This window comes from Mixophyes fleayi, chromosome 5 (genome assembly GCF_038048845.1).
Source record: "Mixophyes fleayi isolate aMixFle1 chromosome 5, aMixFle1.hap1, whole genome shotgun sequence".
NCBI classification, from domain to species: domain Eukaryota; kingdom Metazoa; phylum Chordata; class Amphibia; order Anura; family Limnodynastidae; genus Mixophyes; species Mixophyes fleayi.
In genome coordinates this window covers 268,104,118-268,121,046 of record NC_134406.1, presented here as the reverse complement: position 1 = coordinate 268,121,046, position 16,929 = coordinate 268,104,118, and the positions used below count along the sequence as shown (strand labels likewise).

The 16,929-nt window shown below is 41.9% G+C and overlaps 1 protein-coding gene and 1 long non-coding RNA gene across 2 annotated transcripts in view; one reads left to right on the top strand and one right to left on the bottom strand.

The window, feature by feature from the left end:
* Positions 1-16,929, top strand: part of LOC142159310 (uncharacterized) — a 361,481-nt gene that overhangs the window by 258,190 nt on the left and 86,362 nt on the right. The window lies entirely within an intron of this gene.
* BZW2 (basic leucine zipper and W2 domains 2) overlaps positions 4,131-16,929 on the bottom strand; it is a 53,407-nt gene continuing 40,608 nt past the window's right edge. The window contains exons 9-12 of the mRNA XM_075214071.1: positions 13,220-13,366; positions 9,785-9,923; positions 8,385-8,507; positions 4,131-4,521 (exon numbers count right to left, since the gene is read on the bottom strand). Of these exons, the coding sequence (XP_075070172.1) occupies positions 4,493-4,521; positions 8,385-8,507; positions 9,785-9,923; positions 13,220-13,366 (438 nt within the window). The 3' untranslated portion in view covers positions 4,131-4,492. The remainder of the gene's footprint in view (positions 4,522-8,384; positions 8,508-9,784; positions 9,924-13,219; positions 13,367-16,929) is intronic.

Sequence of the window (16,929 nt, the reverse complement as noted above, 5' to 3'; positions counted from 1 at the left end):
TAGTACAGCACCTGTTAGAAAGATAGATAAATTCAATTGTTTATCTTAAAAATTTACATTTTTCATAGTTCTTTACCTAGTTCTTATTCAGATTTCATTGACAGCCTAATCTCATTTAATTGGGAGTATTTTAAATCTATAGTCACTGCCTCACTGGTTATGGGATGTGCTATAAATTTAAATTGCTATATCTCATGTTTGTTACTGGACGCACCGCACAAAATTCAGGGTAAAAGTAAAGTGAATAGTTCTTCATCATCAATACAGGTTATTTAGTAAATGTTTATGAACGGAACACTTAGTTTTTTAAATAAACAAATCAAACAATCTATATTAAATAACATTTGGTAGTTATACTAAGACAATCTATCATTAAAAAAAGTTTCACAAGTTTAGAACAGGTACCATGACTTCAGAAAGTAGCATGAAGGATTTTGTGTAGAAGTTCATGGAGGGGCAAAACACAGTCTTTGCCCACCCAACAGAAATCATGGGGGGTGGCAAATGCCCCCTCTGCCCTCCCCCCCCCCCCCAGTTCCTCAGGGTAGGAGTGCTCTTAGCTTTTTACAGATGAAATGTCTATAGCTCTTTTGTAGATGGGTGTGTTGCTGATATTAGCCATGGTGAGCAGGTATAGATATTTCAAGCTCTGATTGTCTGGGGAAAATCAAGACTTTTACGAGAATAGCTCGTATAATGTTTACGCTTAATGATATTATTGTCTACAGCTCGTTATTTTCATGTTCCAGCAGTGGAACAAGATAACTCAATGTTTATAGCTCTTAAGGGTTACAAGATCTTAATTGGAAAAAAAAATATCGCAAGAATAGCTTAAAGAATAGCTTTAAAATAAAATAAAATAATGAATAATATTCAAAGAAAATAAAAGTATAAATGAAAAATATAAAAAGTGAAAAAATATAAATAAAAGTAAATATAAAATTAAAGTATAAAAAACTGAAATAAAACAATAGCACTAGTAATGAAAATAAATAAAAATATATATAAATTAGTAAAATAAAATAAAAATAAAAATGATAAAATAAATGAAATGAAATGAATTAAAATTAATAGGAAGAATAAAAACAATAATAAAGTATGAGAGATGAAATATAAACCTTAAATGGAAAAAAATAAGATTAATAGTTATGGTAATGTGTGCGGATGAGAGAGAAGAGAAAGTATATATTACAATGAATGAAATTAGAATAATTATTACAGGAAATGAAATCAAGCCGTGGAAAATTTCTAAGTGTGGAGCTTATTGAGGATGTGTATGTGGGTGCTGTGCAGGGTTGGTGGTGGAATTGGTGTGTGCGCTAGTATAAAATATTAATAGATGCTCTTTTTTGCCCTTACAAGAGCAGCTTGTGGTAGCAAGTACTTAGCTTATGCTACATTGGTGGTCAGCGGTGGTTTGCAGCAATGGCAGAGTGGCTTTCTGTATCTGGTTTGGAAAGCACGCTTGCGTTCCAAATGTCAAATCTCCAGTTTTTGGGGAGAACACACAGGCGGCTTGATATTGCTTGTAAGGGGAGCCGCAGAGGAGGAACAGGTGGTGGTTGCCAGAGAATAAAGGTGGATGAAAGTGGATCACTGTGGAAATTGGCTGTGAGGGACCCAACGCGTTTCATCTGGGTTGGGATTCCATCAAAGGAACCCCTGTAGCCTCCGTTAGGCAGCAACCGCCAAAACAAACCCGTCAATCAATTCAGGTAATGGATATATTGTATTGCAAGCAACGGTTCTGTTCCTTCCGGCAGCCTTTCAGCTTCCATCTGTTTTGGGACTTGTGATTACCATTCAGCGGCTGTGAGTACTTTCCATTAGAGTTAATACTAACATGAACTTATGTGTTGATCTCCATTTCATAACTTATTTGGGTTGGGGCAGAAGGGAGGAGGGGAGGGGGGCTGGAGAAAAACCTGTGAACTTTCTAAGAGAAATACTGACGGATACATCGGCTCCGGTAGGAAGAATAGACTCTGAACATTTTAAACACACCACCAGAGGGCGCTACAGATTCATGCAAAGCCCTCAAGCTGTACATGTATACTGTTCAGGTGTATTACATGTCATTGAGATCAGACCCATATTTCTCCTATTACACCGTACATAAAATTAAAACACTCACATTGGATTTGTCATCACCGTATGAATAATGCATGGAAGCAGCAGGGCTTGTGTGAATTAGTAATGGACGCCCCGGTGTTTGTGTGAATTATGCAGAGTTATGGCAATGTTATGGCAATGTTTGGTTGTCATTCCAAAGCTGGTTGTGAGTCTGTTTATATCGGTCAGGCAGGAAGCTGGCAGAGTTTATGTTAGCAGCGCTATATTTGTAACTGTCAGCATTTACTAAACAGATCTGGGAAGACCAGGAAGTTATGTTGATTAAACATGTATTTCTGAGTAAATTATATATGTAAAAGTGCTGTTTAAATGAACATGCGTGTGTCCGGTGTTGGCCGTGTTTCTCTCACAAATCCGTACATCCGAGGTTAGACACTGGTGGATCGCCAGCTGTTGTGGAACTACAAGTCCCACCATGTCCTGCCAGTCTCTGGGATTTGCATTTTTTTCTTCTCTGTTGTTCTAGTAAATAAGTTCTATAGTTATTATAAGCCTGCGAGCAGGGCCCTCTTACCTCTCTGTCTGTATTACACAGTATTGTTCTATTACTGTGTTAGTTCCCAATTGTAAAGCGCTACGGAATTTGCTGGCGCTATATAAATAAATTATGATGATGATGATCTTCCGTTCCCACCAACTGGTCCCAGTTACACCAGGAGCGGTCCGCACAGAACTGCTGCATCTTGTCCAGTTTGGCCACCTGTGTGTTTGGACTGACCACTGATCCCCAGTGCTAAAGGGTAACACACGGACATAGGATGTGTACTATAGCATTCCAACAACTGTCCAGATTCCAGAACTCAGAAGGGACGGAGCTTTTCTCATGGAGACGGAGCTTCACCAAAAAGTGGGTATAATTGGCTGGAAAGGTGCTAGTTTCTCACACTGGAGGAGGGGGTTATTGTGTCCTGATCTAGGGGTAAATGTATCAAGCTGAGAGTTTTCCGGCGGATTTGAAAAACCAATCAGATTCTAGCTATCATTTATTTAGTACATTCTACAAAATGACAGCTAGAATCTGATTGGTTGCTATAGGCAACATCTCCACTTTCAAACCCACTGGAAAACTCTCAGCTTGATATATTTACCCCCTGGTCTTTATAAATGATGACAGGTTTGCAATAGGCTGTCTGCTTACATCTGATAATACAGAGAACATTTTATGGTAACATTGGAATGCATTTATATATTTTTTTTTTCACCCACAATTTTAACCGCCTGTGCAAAAACAAAACTGGCTTCTCTTTTGCACATTTTGGTTCATATGTAACTAATAAATATTCCCTTTTTTTTATAGTACTTTAATTTCATTTCTTTTTTTCATAGAAACTCATATCTGTGGTTTTATTTTCAAAACAAGTACAGGGTAATGCTGAACTGTGCATCAGATATTTTATAACTGATAAAAACGGCATTATCCCAGCTATAATCCACCTTAAATGCCGAAGCACGGCCTCTCTCAATGCTCCAAATCTGCTGCACTACTCTGAACATTCCTAAACTGGCTGCCCGTGTCCCCCAAAATCCAATTCAAATAACTCACCTTTAACTATAGAGCCCTCAACACCAGTACTCCTTCCTATATCTCAAATCCCATATCAAAATAATCTCCCTCCCACCCTCTTAGATCTACCTCTGACCTGCGCCTTGTCTCGTCTCTGGTAATCCTAGTGCCTGGAAACCCCCCTCCAAGCCTGGGACACTGTATAATTCAGGTGGCTGTACCCTGCCCCCGCATCACACGGCTCTGCTTGAAAAGAGACCTAACAGTAGTGCACGCAGCATTGCCCATGTATATTATGGGGATAGGAAGAGTTGGAGAGCAGCCAAGCACTCTCTAAAATTATAGCCACGCCCTCAATCATGCTGGTCACGCCCACTGGCGGCGTGGTGTGGAAACCCCCCTCTACAAATCCTGCATTTGCCCCTGCGGAGATAGGGTAAGACATGCTCTGGGAGGGGGAGCACAATACAATACATTCAAAAACAGAAGCAGATAGGATAAAAAGCCTTTATTCAAAAGGGAAAAAAAAGTATTTTATACACATACACAGGCAGATACTGAGCTACAATCACAAACTAAAGAACTGTACACCAGAGAGTTAGGTTTATTTTGTTCATTTGGTGCTTGAAAACACTAATATATAGGAGTCCACAGAGAGTCTGCGTCTCTCTCTTCCTGAATGGCTCCCGAATGCGCGGCCTGGACCGAATCCAGAGGTAGAGGTCCAACCAAAGTACCCAATCGCCCCAGTGCGCCAATGAGAACCATTTCCTATAAACAAGGGAGCTGTCAGATACTAAATGAAAGCAGATCTGGGTGATACCGGAGACGTCTGGACCTGGCTCCGTGTGTCTGTCAGTTCTCTTCTCCTTCCGACTCCGATTCTAGAACACAGACACAGAAAGTGTTACACAGTTATAGTTACATGGAGGTATATAGTTCCATGTGTTAAACAGCAAGGGAGAGCTCTATTAGGAATGCTCTGTTTCCAAATACTTGTACAGGTACTCCTCACTTAACAACCTACCCATTTAATGACCACTCGGAGTTACAACCGGGTTCTCCCTGGGTCCTCATTGTTATAATTGCTGCTGTTTGTAGAGCTTTACTGTACACATGTTTATTTTCTGTTATGCAGTGTTATGTAATGTAAAGCAAACTAACAAAATACAGTTTTCTTTAGTCTATTTCTTCATTCAGAATCAATGAAAATTATTACAATACATGTAGGTGCATATAACAGTACTGTACTCACTTAGCGACCAATTCGCTTAACGACCTAGTCGTAGGAACGGAACTCGGTCGTTAAGTGAGGAATACCTGTACTGCAATAGGAGGAAAAGAAAAAACTAAAACTACTTGTGATAACCACCAGGTGGCAGCAAACAGAGACATAAAATGCTGAGTCTGTGCACTGCAGCACCAAGTGTGAGCGTTGTCTGTGACTGGCTGTCATGTGTCATGTGACGCTAAGTGTAAGGTTAGATTATTAGACAAATATTCTAACCAGTGTTAGAATAGAGCCGCACAAGAATAATAATAAAATATATAAATAAATATTTATAATATTGAATTATCTATCATATGATTACACCCATTTTTTCCTATATAATGCCTGTAAAGTTAAAAGATATTTAATCCAATATCCTAATGATCAGCTCTATCGCTGTAAAGAAAACATTATACAATAAGCTAAATTACACTTAAATACTTATAAATAAATAAAACAAGTTAATCCTGGTGAAAACAACACATATCAATATGTATGGAACAGTAAACACTACTTAAAAAGTGAGACCATCACTGAGCAACAAAACACACATTAAGATTAGAGAAAACTACTAAACTAAAAGTTGCAAGAAAATGAGATCACTGACAACTCCTAAACCCAATCACAATGCACACTCTACACATTCATACACCAACCAGAACACAATACTCCACACTTACATCACTGCTCCACTGTTGTCTTCCACCACCTCAGCTTCTATCTGCCGCACTTCCTGATTCCCCCTCTGTCCTCCGCTCCCTCATTTCCCCTCTGTCCTCCCCTTCCTCGTTCCCCATCTGTCCTCCCCTTCCTCATTCCCCCTCTGTCCTTCCCTTCCTCATTCCCCCTCTGTCCTCCCCTTCCTCATTCCCCCTCTGTCCTCCCCTTCCTCATTCCCCATCTGTCTTCCGCTCCCACATTCCCCCTCTGTCCTCCGCTCCCACATTCCCCCTCTGTCCTCCGCTTCCTCATTCCCCATCTGTCCTCCCCTTCCTCATTCCCCATCTGTCGTCCGCTCCCACATTCCCCCTCTGCCCTCCTCTTCCACATTCCCCCTCTGTCCTCCGCTCCCTCATTTCCCCTCTGTCCTCCCCTTCCTCATTCCCAATCTGTCCTCCCCTTCCTCATTCCCCCTCTGTCCTCCCCTTCCTCATTGCCCCTCTGTCCTCCGCTTCCACATTCCCCATCTGTCCTCCGCTTCCACATTCCCCCTCTGTCCTCCGCTTCCACATTCCCCCTCTGTCCTCCGCTTCCACATTCCCCCTCTGTCCTCCGCTTCCACATTCCCCATCTGCCCTCCTCTTCCACATTCCCCCTCTGTCCTCCCCTTCCTCATTCCCCATCTGTCCTCCCCTTCCTCATTCCCCCTCTGTCCTCCCCTTCCTCATTCCCCCTCTGTCCTCCCCTTCCTCATTCCCCATCTGTCCTCCCCTTCCTCATTCCCCCTCTGTCCTCCCCTTCCTCATTTCCCCTCTGTCCTCCGCTCCCACATTACCCCTCTGTCCTCCGCTTCCACATTCCCCCTCTGTCCTCCCCTTCCTCATTCCCCCTCTGTCCTCCCCTTCCTCATTTCCCCTCTGTCCTCCGCTCCCACATTACCCCTCTGTCCTCCGCTTCCACATTCCCCATCTGTCCTCCGCTCCCTCATTTCCCCTCTGTCCTCCCCTTCCTCATTCCCCCTCTGTCCTCCCCTTCCTCATTCCCCCTCTGTCCTCCCCTTCCTCATTCCCCCTCTGTCCTCCCCTTCCTCATTCCCCATCTGTCTTCCGCTCCCACATTCCCCCTCTGTCCTCCGCTCCCACATTCCCCCTCTGTCCTCCGCTTCCTCATTCCCCATCTGTCCTCCCCTTCCTCATTCCCCATCTGTCGTCCGCTCCCACATTCCCCCTCTGCCCTCCTCTTCCACATTCCCCCTCTGTCCTCCGCTCCCTCATTTCCCCTCTGTCCTCCCCTTCCTCATTCCCAATCTGTCCTCCCCTTCCTCATTCCCCCTCTGTCCTCCCCTTCCTCATTCCCCCTCTGTCCTCCCCTTCCTCATTGCCCCTCTGTCCTCCGCTTCCACATTCCCCATCTGTCCTCCGCTTCCACATTCCCCCTCTGTCCTCCGCTTCCACATTCCCCCTCTGTCCTCCGCTTCCACATTCCCCCTCTGTCCTCCGCTTCCACATTCCCCATCTGCCCTCCTCTTCCACATTCCCCCTCTGTCCTCCCCTTCCTCATTCCCCATCTGTCCTCCCCTTCCTCATTCCCCATCTGTCCTCCCCTTCCTCATTCCCCCTCTGTCCTCCCCTTCCTCATTCCCCATCTGTCCTCCCCTTCCTCATTCCCCCTCTGTCCTCCCCTTCCTCATTTCCCCTCTGTCCTCCGCTCCCACATTACCCCTCTGTCCTCCGCTTCCACATTCCCCATCTGTCCTCCCCTTCCTCATTCCCCCTCTGTCCTCCCCTTCCTCATTTCCCCTCTGTCCTCCGCTCCCACATTACCCCTCTGTCCTCCGCTTCCACATTCCCCATCTGTCCTCCGCTCCCTCATTTCCCCTCTGTCCTCCCCTTCCTCATTCCCCATCTGTCCTCCCCTTCCTCATTCCCCATCTGTCCTCCCCTTCCTCATTCCCCCTCTGTCCTCCCCTTCCTCATTTCCCCTCTGTCCTCCGCTCCCACATTACCCCTCTGTCCTCCGCTTCCACATTCCCCATCTGTCCTCCGCTCCCTCATTTCCCCTCTGTCCTCCCCTTCCTCATTCCCCATCTGTCCTCCCCTTCCTCATTCCCCATCTGTCCTCCCCTTCCTCATTCCCCATCTGTCCTCCCCTTCCTCATTCCCCCTCTGTCCTCCCCTTCCTCATTTCCCCTCTGTCCTCCGCTCCCACATTACCCCTCTGTCCTCCGCTTCCACATTCCCCATCTGTCCTCCCCTTCCTCATTCCCCCTCTGTCCTCCCCTTCCTCATTCCCCATCTGTCCTCCGCTTCCTCATTCCCCCATCTGTCCTCCCCTTCCTCATTCCCCATCTGTCCTCCCCATCTGTCCTCCGCTTCCTCATTCCCCCTCTGTCCTCCGCTTCTTTCTTTGCTCCCTCATTACTACCACTCCACAGGCTGAAGACAAGGACAATATTAAAACAAACAATATAATCACCATTATGCATGTTTATGATTCACTTCAACACTCAAGTAATTCAATTATACAAAAGCAAAAATATTATGTATTTGAATGTCAATGTAATGATAACGTAATTCTGCGATGATCATAGTTATAGCTGACATGTAATTCAGGTGATGTTTACCAGTCCTTATTTCTACAGAACAGTAGACACCTTTACTTGAGCAGTGGATTACACAGAAAACAGTGACATCAAGTTAATTTTAAGTCGTTCTTCATATTTTAAAAAACAAAACACAAAACCTTGAAAGATCGCTGTGTTGCTTAATGTCACTTGAAATAGAAAATGGCTTTATTAATCACGCTAGGTCCCGTTACCTTCTTCTGCATTTTGCAACCACTCAACAAATTTCTTCATCTGTTCGAGGAAGACGCTTTTCCCCTTAGCGATGTGCGCTTCCTTGTACCACTTCAAAATGGCTTCCTCACCGAGGACATCGGCTGTTATACAAACAACATTCAGTTAATACCCAACATCAACTTTACCGCACATTCTAAGCTGAATAAATCTCCAGACACTCAACTGAACCCACAATTACAGAACTATACACAGAGCACAAATTACACGCAATACACCATAAAAACGTTACGAAGATTCTTCTGTGTTATTAAAACCAAACTACTAAATGTTATCGCCATCACACACAGCAGCAGCTGAACATTCTATATAATTTAGTCTCTCGCGCTAGCGATGTGCTGTTCAGAGTTTATTTATAATACATAGTTTGTTCTTTCAAATCGCCTGCTTAGTTCCAAATCTAAAGTTTGGGGGGTGTGGGGCTACGGGTGGTTTTTAAGGGGTGAGAGTTTCTGTAATAAGAGTACAGTCTATTAAATTGTCATTTATTTATTTTTAATATTGACTGATAATAAATAATTTATGAAAAGGTTTCAACACTAAGTGGACACTATACTCTGGATGTGCATTGTAACGGTGAACAAAAGGAAGACAGTGAAATGCGTTACACCCCATAGAAATTAATCCAGCGGCTGATGTCTTCCCCCCAAGCTTTATCTCACTAACATTCTTGCATGTTCTGAATATAATAGAACCGCTGCATAAATTAGCACTATCCCATTACTTGCCCTATCTCGCCGTTTGTAAAGCGAAGATAAAATTGTTTGATACAGAATAATAACTGAGGCTATGCAAGCTAGTAGAGACGATTGATCTAGCACATGAAAGTAATACAACTACATCAAACAAACGGCAGAAATTTGATGCAACCCATAGCAACTACCAATCAGACACTACATCTCTTTAGACCAACTTGCAGTAGACAGATGAAAGCTGACCTCTAATTGGTTAGGATAGATTATACCACATTTATGATGTTTGCACCGTTATTAATGTGTATCCACTGTCTCCATGCAGTGGTGGCAGCCATTTTAGTGAGCTATACCAATATTCAGGAGAATTCAACCTATCAATTCACTGCGAACCAGTGACATCACCAGGCACAGGGGAGGCGGCCATTTTGTGAGCAGAACCAGTCTGCATACTCACTAATAATACGATCCACTGGGAACCAGTGACATCTCCGAGATACATTTCTACTTCAGCAATTTCACTGGTTGCTACAGAACTGACAGCAATATGGTATTCTCAGGAATATTGGTTCAGCCAATAAAATGGCTGCCTCCAGAACGCGCAGGCTAGGAGTAACCCTTAAACAACTCAGTAAGGTCTAAGATTCACTTAACCAACAGCACGCTACCTTTATAAAAGAGGACCACGATCTTCTGGAAGGCCTTCATGAAGTGGATGTTATCATAACAGTATTCCTGAACTTTCTGCAGTAAGACAAGTTCTGATTGGCCTTGGGTGCTGAAGACGGCCAATACCGGCGCGTATTGCTGGAAGACAAGGTGATAGTTGATCATCAGACGCCAGGTCATAAGACTATGAGGTAAAGTGACATTTATTTATCCATCTCTGCCTTTTTATTAGACCTAAGCTAAAACGGCCTCTCTTTCAGTGGCAGGGTGCTTGCATTCAGTAAATCTACTGAAAATAAAAAAAAAATAGTCCCATTTTCGATAAAGTGAAAAACAATGTTTTTGCGGCATAGCAGAATTCCCTGTTGTGGCCGGATTCTAGATGCCTGTAGAAACCTCAATAGTTTTTTGTAATCCTTTAAATTTGGTGCCAACACAACGCACCGCAGTTCAGTGCCTGCAGCAAAAAACTACATCTCCCAGAATGCCTCAGACTCTGTGAAGAGAGATCGTTCTGGTGGATCAGCAATCACAGGTGGGCTCTTGTGCTCAGGGCAGTCTCACCTCTGGAGCATGTAAAGAGTGGTCTTCCTATAGCACTGGGACTGCACTTAGCGGTGACTCCTCAGGTAAGGAGTGGCGGGCTGTAGTCCCACCTTGCCTGCTGTGTCCATGGTTTCCCGTATGCAACATGCAGATGTTTAGGAAGGTGACCAGGGACATTTGCAAACTGTTAAAGAGGATCTTGTGGGGAAACAAAAAGAAACTAGGCACTTTTATTGGAGAATGTAGAAGCATTAGAAAATAGATTTATAAAAAGTAGAGCCAACACTCTACTGGAATCCTCCACAAACGCTCTCTTGGCTCCCTGATATGTTCTACAATAGTATTTCCCATACGGCACAGGAAAAATTCCTTCCCCCGCAATACAGAACCTCATTCTAAACACTTAATAACAAGTTTCTGAAGTTTATGACAAAAAATGAAGAATTGGCTTTAAAGAAAAAATGGTAAAGAAAGAAGAAATGACGAACACGGTTAATAATTAATTTGTGATGGCCTTCTTAGTACATGGGAAGTTAAAAAGTGGAATAACGCAGTTTATGCGCTGGGCGCCCTCGGACTACTCACTGCAGAATAGTGCAGCTCGTTCTAAATTCCGCTCTAGAATGTTACGAATAAGAGAATGATTAGGAGAGATTGCGCATAATAGACAATGTAATGGCAAAAGAATGGAAAAAAGAATTACTTAGTCCAGTGAAAACATTTAAAAAGATACAAATCCTCCAAACCTCTCCCTACTCCGCTTCATTGCTGGTCACTTTCCAACATCATGTATCAAGCTGAGAGTTTTCCGACGGGTTTGAAAAGCCAATCAGATTCTAGCTGTCATTTATTTAGTACATTCTACAAATGATAGCTAGAATCTGATTGGTCGCTATAGGCAACATCTCCACTTTTCAAACCCACCGGAAAATTCTCAGCTTGATACATTTATCCACAGGTATCAACCATCTACAGGAGTTTTGAAGGATTTAGATCCATCCAAAATGCCTAAAATATTAATCTATCTGGAAGTGCACCCATTCATATATTGAATTGTATATAAAACGAGAAAAAATATGTTTGTTAATGGGCACTATTAATAAAATATAGTCAACATTTTATTAGTAATTTGTTAAAATAAATCAACCTCTAAATTGTATTGGTTATAGCGAAATATTTAAAACATATACAAGTGTGCAAACATGATAATAATTCTTAATTATATACAATAGTAAGGCTCACTATTAATTACTCTTAGTAGTTTGTATCTGTTTCTAAATTAGAATTGGACTCTTAATGATATTAATGGGTGAGATCAATTCCCCAGGAAGAGCAGATGATAATATCCTCCATCGTATCCCTATAAGGATTATCAGCAAGTTGTTATATAATGATAGGTAGTGAAATAGCTAATATTCTAACGCGAATAATATAGTTATCAAAATACACTCTATTACTATCATAATATGCAAATTAATAGGTAGTATAATTCTAATAGACTGATGGGTCCTTTATTTCATAACCATGGACTATGTCCAGATCTAAACAGGACACAAATATTATAACCTGTCAAAAACATATATAATGTAAATCGCTGGGCAATGACACAGCCGGTGGTAATCGAGTTATCGGGGCTATAAACACCAACACCGTTTACTCCTACATAATTATTCCGATAATGAACAGAGCGACATAGAAAAAATAACTACTTACCAGTAAAAAGACACAGAGGAAATCCGATGACAGGACATCGCGGCACTTACAAATGACGTCAGCTGCGTGCGCGACTTGGAAATTTCGGCTTTTAAAGCGTCAACGCATGGACCCAGGTAAGTATTACCTTTACGCTAGGGGTTAGAGTTAGGGGTTAGGAATAAAATTAATATTACCTTAGTCAGTGCGTTGCCGCTTTAAAAAAAAAAGTAGCGCACGCAACTGACGTCATTTGGAAGTCTCGTGATGTCCTGTGATCGGATTTCCTCTGTGTCTCTTTACTAGTAAGTAGTTATTTTTTCTATGTCACTCTGTTTATTATCGTAATAATTATGTAGGAGTAAACAGCGTCGTGTTTACAGCACCGATAACTCGTAATACACCAGACACAGCTCGTACACCAGATTATAAGGTTACTGTTGATTCGGAGCATATTTCACGTTCTGCCTCAAAATAAACGTTAGACGCGCTATTCGCAGATGCAGCTATGAGTGGCCGCATCTGGTCTATATACTGCCGTAACTCAGACCACATTCATACAGGGAATTGCTAGTTAATCTCATATTCAGGGAAATCTAAATCTAATCTAAGGGGATCATCATACAAACAGCAATAGTAATTATTGCCCAGCCATACAGCTAAGAGCGCGACACGCGTTTCGCTATTTCGTCTGTGTCAAGGCAAAGAACTTATTGCACAAAGCACTTGTATATGTTTTAAATATTTCGCCATGACCAATACAAATTAGGAGGATGGTTTATTTTAACGCATTGCTAATAAAGTCTTGAATATGCAACCCTGGCAAATCAGCCTGATATTGGTCCTAAAACCGACATCAACGCCAAGTGAAGCTATTTTGCAGAGAACCACAACATCATTCCAACAAAGTAAAAAACTAAGAATAGTTGTAGCTGCCTGTTAATGTAGTCTTTTCAAGCCCATTTCACATGTGTCAACTGTGAGCCAATATGGCCGGTTACAAAGGACTTTAATATGTGCCCATGTGTCTACAAGAAGGCGTCTGAAAATGTAATAACAGGAATTTGCCAATACTTTTTTCAACTGGTGAATATCAATTAAAACAGCGACCGTCTCTAGAACATGGTACAATGCTCATCCTGGCACCGAACCCAACAGACCACCCCCCAGCTTCCCCTCATGATTAAAGCCCCCACCTTCAAATGCTTCAGAGCCTGTTCTGCCACAAGTTCCTCCTTCTTGTTCCACTCCACGGCGTTCATCACACAGGTCCACAGGAGCCCGATGACGGCCGGCTCCGCTAAATCATTGCGTTTCATTTCTTCCTTCAAGTACAGCACTACCTGTGGAGAGTAAGACTGTCAGTGGGACTTACGTATGGAATGGAGAGAAGAAAGGCATTTCATTTTAAGGAAGATGACCGCTATCGGGGGCTGTGCCCTGACCACTGGACCTAGCTGTGTGGAGATACTAGAATTATATCCTGTCCTCAGAGGAATCAGCCTGTGATGAACGTGGGAATTGTTGCTTTGGGATACTGCGTATTTACATTCTGTTAGCAAATATCCAGCTAACAGTGTATGTATTCCAGTCAGATTTCAGGATTTCCATCTGTAGGAATAAGTGGAACTATCATTTACCCAGTAAAAATAGATTAAATTAACATTAATTATTATGTATATACCATATTTTAAAGAAGCTAATATATCTGAACGTGTCCACAGACCTCAGCAGCTGCCTGCATTAGTTATAAGGGAGGCTACATGGAATGACTAGAACTAGAGATGCTCAGGCTCGGTTCCCCGAGAACCGAACACACCCGAACTTAGGGGATCCGAGTACCGAGCCGGCTGTCACACGCCATCGGAATTGAAAACGAGGTAAAACGTCATTGTGACGTCGTCGGATCTCGGGAGTTTTGAATTACTTTTTAAGATCCAACATAACAAGGGGTGGGAGGGAGGGCGGACCCCCATTTTTCTTTTCTGCCACTGCTGTGTGCCAATGTGTCCTAGATGTGCTAGGAACTGCCGTGTGTTTGTGTCATTGCTCTGTCGCTTACCATCCAGCCAGGTCGCTGCAGTCGTTGTCCAAAAGTGTATGAAAATAATATTGTGAGCTGTGAGGTGGTCTAAATTGACTGCAAATGACTTGAAATGAGTGTTATTGAGGTTAATAATAATGTAGGAACAAAAAAAGAGCAAAATTATGTAATTTTAGCATATTTTAGGATTTCTTCTAAAAAAATCCAAAACCAAAACCAAAACACACGAGGGCGGTTTTGCCAAAACCAAAACCAAAACACGAAGCTAATCCAGGTCCAAAACCAAAATCAAAACCAGTTCACGGGGGTCTGTGAGCATCTCCAATTAGAACATTTTAAGGGACAGTTGTAGAGAGGTCACAATGGATTTCCTCTGGGTCATCCTGTTTAGCCACATTGTGGTGCCTCTCGCCTCAATGGTGCCTCAGCAGGGGCAAACGCAGGATTTGTAGAGGGGGGGTTTCCACACCACGCTGCCAGTGGGCGTGGCCAGCATGCATGGGGGCGTGGCTATAATATTAGACAGTGCTTGGCTGCTCCAACTCTTCCTATCCCCATAATATACATGGGCAATGCTCATGCACTACTGTTAGGTGCACGCAGCTCTCCCTTTTCAAGCAGAGCTGTGTGAAGCGGGGACAAGGTCCAGCCACCTCAATTATACAGTGCCCCAGGTTTGGAGGGGGGTTTCCAGACACTAGGAACCCCCCCCCCCCCCCCACCTCGGTTTGCCTATGCTCAGATGTCACTAGATCCTAGTGAATTGATTGAATATTGGTCAAGCCCAGTATAAAAAGAAACGGTTGTCCAATCACAGTGGAGTCAGCCATTTTGTGGGTTGAACTAACAGTCAAGGTAGTGCAATCTATCATCTCATGAGGAAGCAGTGACATCAGGGGCTGGCTGGGTTGGGGGGCATCTTGCCCACACGTCGGCCCCATATTGGGTTACCTTGTGCTCGGGGAATGGGTTACCCACACTGTAAAATGTTCCTAATAGGCTGCTGAGCCGACACTTGCCCCCATGGAATAAAATTAGCCAGCCCTCCCCTGAGTGACATCACCGAGGAACCACATGACCAATACCCACATAGACACCGGTCCCTAGTGAACGGACCACAAAATGGCCGCCTCCACTATGTGTAGATGACGGGACAGTTAATGGACACCACTCTAACACCAGCACACTATGGATCCCTCATTAACACACCATCAGGATGAACCTCATTTACATGACATGACCTCACCACATTCCCCAGGGATAAGGCAGCTTTATCCACACAGCAGACACGATAATCCCGTGGCGTTCTGATGATACTTAATCACTGTATATGACAAGTGAGGGTGCAGCCAATCTCCGGCTGACATTTATCTGTGATTAAACACGCGGCAGACAGGGAATTTTATAAGTTCACAAATGCCAGATTAAGCCTCGCTCTCTGGGCGCTGAATCACTCTGTATTATTCAACCCATCCATCATTAATTCACTGCTTCATATACTGAAAGGTTTTCAATTTTCCTAATCTTCCCTCATCGTTATGTCTAAGCTTCATTACCTCGTCTCCAAGTATTCTGACAAGGCTTTCCTATAATTGTTTATCACTCCAGAAACATTATCTTATGACTGGTCAAAGCAGACAGACTGTGAGTGAGAGAATACATATTATATTACAGATAGATAGATAGATATGAGATAGATAGATATGAGATAAATAGATAGATATTAGATAGAGAGATAGATAGATATGAGATAGATAGATAGATAGAAATGAGATAGATAGATAGATAGATAGATATGTGATAGATATAGATAGATAGATAGATAGATATGAGATAGATAGATAGATATGAGATAGATAGATAGATATGAGATAGATAGATAGATAGATAGATATGAGATAGATAGATATGAGATAGATAGATAGATACATAGATAGATAGATATGAGATAGATACATAGATACATAGATAGATAGATATGAGATAGATAGATAGATACATAGATAGATAGATATGAGATAGATAGATATGAGATAGATAGATAGATATGGGATAGATAGATATGAGATAGATAGATAGATAGATATGGGATAGATAGATAGATATGAGATAGATAGATAGATAGATATGAGATAGATAGATATGAGATAGATAGATAGATACATAGATAGATAGATATGAGATAGATACATAGATAGATAGATATGAGATAGATAGATAGATACATAGATAGATAGATATGAGATAGATAGATATGAGATAGATAGATAGATAGATAGATATGGGATAGATAGATAGATATGAGATAGATAGATAGATAGATAGATATGAGATAGATAGATAGATAGATAGATATGAGATAGATAGATATGAGATAGATAGATAGATATGAGATAGATAGATATGAGATAGATAGATAGATAGATATGAGATAGATAGATATGAGATAGATAGATAGATAGATATGAGATAGATAGATATGAGATAGATATAAGATAGATAGATATGAGATAGATAGATAGATAGATAGACAGATAGATATAAGATAGATAGATATGAGATAGATAGATAGATAGATAGATATGAGATAGAGAGATAGATAGATATATATTAGATAGATAGATAGATAGAAATGAGATAGAGAGATAGATAGATATGATATAGATAGATAGATAGATATGAGATAGATAGATATAGATAGATAGATATGAGATAGATAGATAGATAGATAGATATGAGATAGATAGATAGATAGATATGAGATAGATAGATAGATATGAGATAGATAGATAGAAATGAGATAGAGAGATAGATAGATATGAGATAGATAGATATGAGATAAATTGATAGATATTAGATAGA